Source organism: Brachyhypopomus gauderio, chromosome 1 (assembly GCF_052324685.1).
Source record: "Brachyhypopomus gauderio isolate BG-103 chromosome 1, BGAUD_0.2, whole genome shotgun sequence".
In the NCBI taxonomy this organism is placed as follows: Eukaryota; Metazoa; Chordata; class Actinopteri; order Gymnotiformes; family Hypopomidae; genus Brachyhypopomus; species Brachyhypopomus gauderio.
The window spans coordinates 3,932,868-3,940,099 of record NC_135211.1 but is presented as its reverse complement, the minus strand read 5'-3'; the positions used below and the strand labels follow the sequence as shown (position 1 = coordinate 3,940,099).

Here is a 7,232-nt window from a genome sequence, read left to right as displayed (position 1 = left end):
CACCTTCCTGTTTCCTTCCGGCTTATGAGAGCTAGAATGACAGGAACTTGGGCTTTTGTTTCCTGGTGTAGATTCCTCCCTCCCCACTGCCTGGCATGATTGTCCAGTTACTACTTCAGAATGAGGCACACTTCTCCTCCTCAAGACCAGTGATGGGGTTTTGGCCATGACCCCTAAAGTCAACCCCTACAGTGTAATCCCTAGAGCACAAACGTTACCACAACATGGCAAAGTAAACATTAGTCTATGTGATCCAACACGTTTTTAAAACACTTTATTTTGACACACTTCATCGCTGCTATATTACTGATGTATTACTGAAAGCCTGTTAAGTGTATATTTAAAAAGGACCACTCTAGTCTCTTTGAAATAACTTGTTTGCTTTACAACAAATTTGTTGTATTTACTATATTCCTATAAGCATATGGAACCTCTATCAGCTTACCAGAACAAGAAACCATTCATTTAGTTCTAAAAAGTAAAAAGCCAATATTTCTCAGAGCTGCTATAACTGCTGGTTTTGCTACAGAACAAATTTCCATGTTTGTAATTTAACCCAATGCTGCCATCTCCTGGATCAAGCATGAAGTTACAACTGACTGTCATCACTAATGTCGTGCAATTCAATGTAACTTAAGTATTCCACAAAACGTTTCTGTTTATTACGTTTATGTTATATTTGTTCTGTGTGTCCAAAAGGTTAAATGAGAAATGTATTTGTTTGTTTTACCTTTTATTCTTCTGTTGTACCCACTTAGATCTGCAGATCTGTCTTATTATTGGACAATTGCTATTGTTATTGGTTGAAATGTTACTGAAGTCTTTCTTCTTACTTACGAGTTCACATGAATCTTGATATCCATACGCCTGCTGCGGAACAGGACTTTGATTTAAGGGGTAGATAATAAAAAACAAAACCTGTTATACCGTTTTCAAACAGCAGGGGTCAGTAAAATAAACGCTAACTTTAGTCCCTTCTGTCGGTTGTTTTGTGTTTTCCGTTCTTAACTGATTTAACGCCGCTGCTCAACAGTTCGGCACAGGTAGGCACATAAACAGGTGAATAATAACAACCGCACAATGTTGACTACAAGGACAGGTGTTGTTTTGGTAATTTGTATTAAATTACTAAAACACCTGTTCATAGAAGTACGCATGTCATTTGGGTAGGTAATTTGATGCTTACAAGTCTTATAGTCAATGCTTAATGTCTATAGTTGAAACTACTGTTCAGTGTGTTATTTTGGGGATAATTATCTAGAAGTGTTGGATTTTGCAGGGGTTCCTTTAAGATCCCACAAGTAAAATGTCTAATAAGGGTGACATATAGCTGCTTGCCTTAATAATGTCAGATTATTCTAATTTATTAGGTATATTCACGCTTTAGAACAGGGAAATGGTTTTATTCTGAGCTGGGTGATCAGAAATGGAGGTGTATGAACTGTGAGAGAGTGTGAGCCCCGTCTGAGCCTAAAGCGGCGTTAACGTGACGAGGTGGCGCGTCTCGGCCGGTTCCGGGTGGGGGAGGTCCAGTACTCCAGGCTGGGAGGAGGGAGGGCGCCCCGACACACATCCACGGCTGCCGGGTGTGGAGCGTCTCGTCGAGGAGTGCCGCGGATCTTTCAGGGCGGTGTAGACATCTGGAGAGGGATGAAACGGTCCATCGCTGCGGAGGTACCGGCTGGCAGCGTGACAAACGGAACCGCAGTCCACACGGCGCTTCCCCGCAGCCTCACCCAACACGTTCACTCCCCTCGGCTGAGACGGGAGTGAAAGGAGATGTAGTTTGTTTTTTTGGGGGGGATGACTGCAGGATCCAAACGAGACCCGGAGGAGACTGCGTCTCTGCGATCGGACGGTTCGGGCAGCATCGCTGGAGGATCAGATTTGGACCCGCTATCTAACCTCATTCGGACTGGCACATTGATGCACCTCACGTCACCTCCCTGCACCCGTCGCCATATCGGGACCGTGAAATGCCGAACACCCGTTGACGGGTCCACTTCCACGTCATATACCGAGCCTGGTACCGAGTGATGGGGACCAGTTTGTCCAACATCGCCGCGTTCCAGTCCCTGCACATCGTGATGCTGGGACTGGACTCTGCGGGCAAAACCACCGTCCTGTACCGCCTCAAGTTCAACGAGTTCGTCAACACGGTTCCGACCATCGGATTCAACACGGAGCGGATCCGGCTCAGCAACGGCACCGCGAAGGGCATCAGCTGCCACTTCTGGGACGTCGGGGGGCAGGAGAAGTTACGGCCCCTGTGGAAGTCCTACAGTCGCTGCACGGACGGGATCATCTACGTGGTGGACTCGGTGGACGTGGACCGGCTGGAGGAGGCCAAGACCGAACTGCACAAAGTCACCAAGTTCGCCGAGAACCAAGGGACGCCGCTGCTGGTCATCGCGAACAAGCAGGACCTGCCCCGGTCCCTCCCGGTACCGGAGATCGAGAAGCACCTGGCGCTCCAGGAGCTGAGCCCGTCCACCTCCTACCACGTCCAGCCCGCCTGCGCCATCATCGGCGACGGGCTGCACGACGGCATGGACAAACTTTACGAGATGATCGTCAAGCGAAGGAAATCCCTGAAACAGAAGAAGAAACGATAATTCGTCCACGGAACCGCTGCGGCCCGGTTCGCGCTCCCGGCGCGCTCGTGCACGCTTGCGCGCGCCGGGCGGCGACGAGTTTCGGACCCTCGTAGTAATCGTTACTAACTCGTTACTTATCTTCATTTACGGGCTGCGGTTGGGCCGTTTCGCTGCTGTGGTGCCGTGTAAGGACGCTAACGTTGGCTAAATAATGTTACGTTCAAACAATTAACCAAACGACTAAAAGACACAACTGTGTGAAATGCAGCCGAACTTAAATCGCAAACGCAAAACAGAAACGGGCGGGCCCCCGTAGCTGCTTGACTTATTCTGTATAAATGTAGCACCATGATTTAGTTATTGGCTTGTAGCAACTTTATGAAACCCCACACAACGCTTGAATACTACTCTGTAAACCGATTTTATGATTTAATTAGTTATTATTTAGATATTTAGTTTATATCGCACTGAAGACTTATGTGGACATTTTCATAACACTCTTATGAAGTTCTGGGTGCTGAACCGGCAGCTGTCTGGAACATACTGATCCTGCTTGAGTAATAGACAGTAAGGATGGCATTTGTCTGTTTCTGTTACTTTATTATTATTTTTATATGTGCATATATTGGATATGAGGTCATGTATTATTTATCCATGTAATGGAATGGACTGCTTTAGCAGAAATGAAGCCAAAAACTGAATAAATTGAACCAAGCTATGGAAGGCTGTTATTCTTATAGTGTTTAGATGACTTTAACTACAAAGCTTCCTTTCACAAAGTGAGCTTCTTATTTTTGTTAAACGGTGTTCTCCCATATCTGTTTAACAACATGTCATTTCTGCTGCAGTGTTCTGCTGAATAACAGCAGCATGAGTGAATGTTTAGGGTTGTTTCACTGAGCAAGGAATCGACCAAATTTGAGGTTCCATTTCAAGACACAGGCCAGTGTGAACATATGCACCTGTGTGTGTGTGTGTGTGTGTGTGTGTGTGTGTGTGTGTGTGTGTGTGTGTGTGTGTGTGTGTGTGTGTGTGTGTGTGTGTGTGTGTGTGTGTGTGTGTGTGACAGCGAGAGAGAGAGAGAGAGAGAGAGAGAGAGAGAGAGAGAGGGAATAAGTTCTGCACCTGGGGGAAAAGAGATAATGGGCTCCTAGAGTTTGGCTAGATTGAAAATGGATAATAATAGTAGTCTTACATATTGTGTAATTAGTAAAGCTACCTTGGACAGGAGGAACGGGGGAACAATCCAGACCAGGCCACACATGGAGACACACACCTGCGCACACACACACACACACACACACACACACACACATATATATATATACACACACACACCTGTACGCACAAGCACACAGTGCAACACTGTTCACAATGCCATGTTTGGATGCCTTGTTGGTGATAGTATGGCTCTTCAAAATAAAAGCCCCAGTTATAACGCTTGAGTACTCTGTACCAAGTCTGTTAATCCAGCATGTGTCCTGATTTAACACTGAATTCAACAGGTTCGATACTATTATAGTATGCTATCACTGTGCTATTCTCTCTCTCTCTCTCTCTCTCTCTCTCTCTCTCTCTCTCTCTCTCTCTCTCTCTCTCTCTCTCTCTCTCTCTCTCTCTCTCTCTCTCTCTCTCTTACAGCATCTCAAAACCCATCATTATTTCAGTGCATGACAGAGATATTTTGGGTTTTCAGGTAATGGGAAATCTATATATGGATATCAATAATTAATCTGACTCTCATCTGAAGTCCCGGGAGAGGAAAGGATGAGGAACAAGTGCTTTCTGAAATCACATGGAAGGATTAATGGTCATAAATAGTTCACAGCTCATCAAGCACTGCGAGGTAGAGGTAGAGGTTGAGGTAGAGGTTGAGGTTGAGGTTGAGGTAGAGGTTGAGGTAGAGGTAGAGGTAGAGGTTGAGGTCACTCTCTGTGGGTGGTGTGGTCATTTTCTTCACTGAGCAGTGGTTTTCTGGGAGCAGTTTTGGCATGATTCTTCTAGTGATTCAGGTCCATGTCTGCATGAGACGATCCGATCATAAACCAGGCACCTGCGATACACCAACACACACACACTCACACAGACACGCACACACACACACACACAGACACGCACACACACACACACACACACACACACACACACACACACACACACACACTCACACAGACACGCACACACACACACACACACACACACACACACACACACACACACACACACACACACACACACACACACACACACACACACACACACACACACACACACATACTGAACACGTTATTGGAGATACCCATCTAGTAACATGCTGAACCTTCTTTGATCCCCAGAACTACAACAACTCACAGCAGTTCAAGTGTTGAACTTGTTCTGCAGGAGTCTTGGTGCGTGTGGACGAGATGGCTTCTCCCAATTACTGCAGATTACATGCTGACATGCTCCCAACAGCCTGTTCTACCACATCCCAGAGTTGCTCTGTGGGATTAAGATCTGGGGATTATGAAGACCAAGCAAATCAGGAAAAGTTATTGGCGCAATCCATGACTACACGACCTTCTGGTGTGGCGCACCGTCCTGCTGAACGTCTCCTTCTGCCAGAGGGGAAACAGCAGCCATGAAGACACGACCTTTTGACCCTCCCACCACTTCAGTACAACAGAAATCTGGATTAATCTGATGTTTTTACACTGCACAATGATCTGGTTTTTACACTCATTGTCCACTGGTGTCTTGTCTTTCTTTGTCCCCTTCTACAGTACTGCAATGGCACTTGAACTGTCCTCTGCTGTTATAAAAAAAGCTTTTTTGATTATACAGTACTGATGTTTAAGATGGAAGAATGGCGTGTCGGTGCTGGCTCAAAGTGGCTGACCAGTGATACACCACTTTTGTCCTCCTATATCAGTCCACAGCTCTAATAGTGTCTCTGGTGTTCGGGAGAGTTTGAGTCCATGTTGATAGAGGGGAGTAATCCTTGGCACTGTCAAAGTGTTCACCTGCAGTGGTATCCTGGTTCTGTGTTCCAAAAAACCATCATATTCTCTCTCCCTCTCTCACTCTCTCTCTCTCGCTCCCTCTCCCTCTCTCTCCTCTCCTCTCTCTCTCTCGCTCCCTCTCCCTCTCTCTCCTCTCCTCTCTCTCACTCTCCTTCTCAGCCAGATTTGATATGCAGTCCTTTGCTTCTTGTCATTATATATGACACCTGCTGCCCCCCCCCCTCCACATCCTCACCCCCCCCCCCCACTTCTTCTTAACTTCTTCCTTTTCTTTAGTTTTTTTTCTAACCGTCCTCTCATACCTTCTGACTGTCTCCTCTCTGTGCCTGCAAGTGTGTTCAGCTTGTCATTCTGCAGATAACCTGATTGAATGAGTGCAGATATTCACAAGGAGAGAGAGAGAGAGTGAGAGAGAGAGAGAGAGAGAGAGAGAGAGAGAGAGAGATGATATCATAGCAACACATTCTCCAAAACTTTAGCCAGAGTTTGATTGTACCTAGCAGGGCTGTTTCTGCTAGTACGGCACCATGGGCCCATCAGGTAGAAGATGAGACCCACGGACACGTACCTGTGTACTGTGTACCTGTGTACTGTGTACCTGTGCACTATGTACCTGTGTACTGTGTACCTGTGTACTGTGCCCCACTCACACAGAACCTGCCCCGCTCACACAGAACCTGCCCCGCTCACACAGAACCTGCCCCGCTCACACAGAACCTGCCCCACTCACACAGAACCTGCCCCGCTCACACAGAACCTGCCTGTGTGTGCCCCGCTCACACAGAACCTGCCCCACTCACACAGAACCTGCCCCACTCACACAGAACCTGCCCCACTCACACAGAACCTGCCCCGCTCACACAGAACCTGCCCCACTCACACAGAAACTGCCCCGCTCACACAGAAACTGCCCTGCTCACACAGAAACTGCCCCGCTCACACAGAACCTGCCCCACTCACACAGAAACTGCCCCGCTCACACAGAACCTGCCCCACTCACACAGAACCTGCCTCACTCACACAGAACCCGACCGACTCACACAGAAACTGCCCTGCTCACACAGAAACTGCCCCGCTCACACAGAACCTGCCCCACTCACACAGAACCTGCCTCGCTCACACAGAACCTGCACCACTCACACAGAACCTGCCCCACTCACACAGAAACTGCCCCGCTCACACAGAACCTGCCTCACTCACACAGAAACTGCCCCGCTCACACAGAAACTGCCCTGCTCATACAGAGTTCCCCCCTGTGGCGTTAACATCAGCACAAATGTTGCACATCTGTGTTTTCCTGGCACGGGTCGGTCTCCATGACGAAGCAACTGCAGCCGACCCTGACGTCAACAAGCCCGATCCGGGTGGAGCAGTGGACACGTGTTGGGTGGAGTCTGGGTTTGGCAGACAGGCGAGAAGATGCCTCGCTCACACAGAACCTGCCTCGCTCACACAGAACCTGCCTCACTCACACAGAACCTGCCCCGCTCACACAGAAACTGCCCCGTTCACACAGAACCTGCCCCGCTCACACAGAAACTGCCCCGTTCACACAGAACCTGCCCTGCTCACAGAGAAACTGCCCCGCTCACACAGAACCTGCCCCGCTCACACAGAAACTGCCCCGCTCGCA

At 48.2% G+C, this 7,232-nt stretch overlaps 1 protein-coding gene across 1 annotated transcript; it reads left to right on the top strand.

Moving 5' to 3' along the window:
* The first annotated feature begins 1,337 nt into the window (after window positions 1–1,337).
* LOC143519216 (ADP-ribosylation factor-like protein 4C) lies at window positions 1,338–3,315 on the top strand. Its single transcript, XM_077012459.1, has one exon. The coding sequence runs from the start codon at window positions 2,037–2,039 to the stop codon at window positions 2,613–2,615; it is 579 nt and encodes a 192-aa protein (XP_076868574.1). The 5' UTR covers window positions 1,338–2,036; the 3' UTR covers window positions 2,616–3,315.
* Window positions 3,316–7,232: the final 3,917 nt, after the last annotated feature.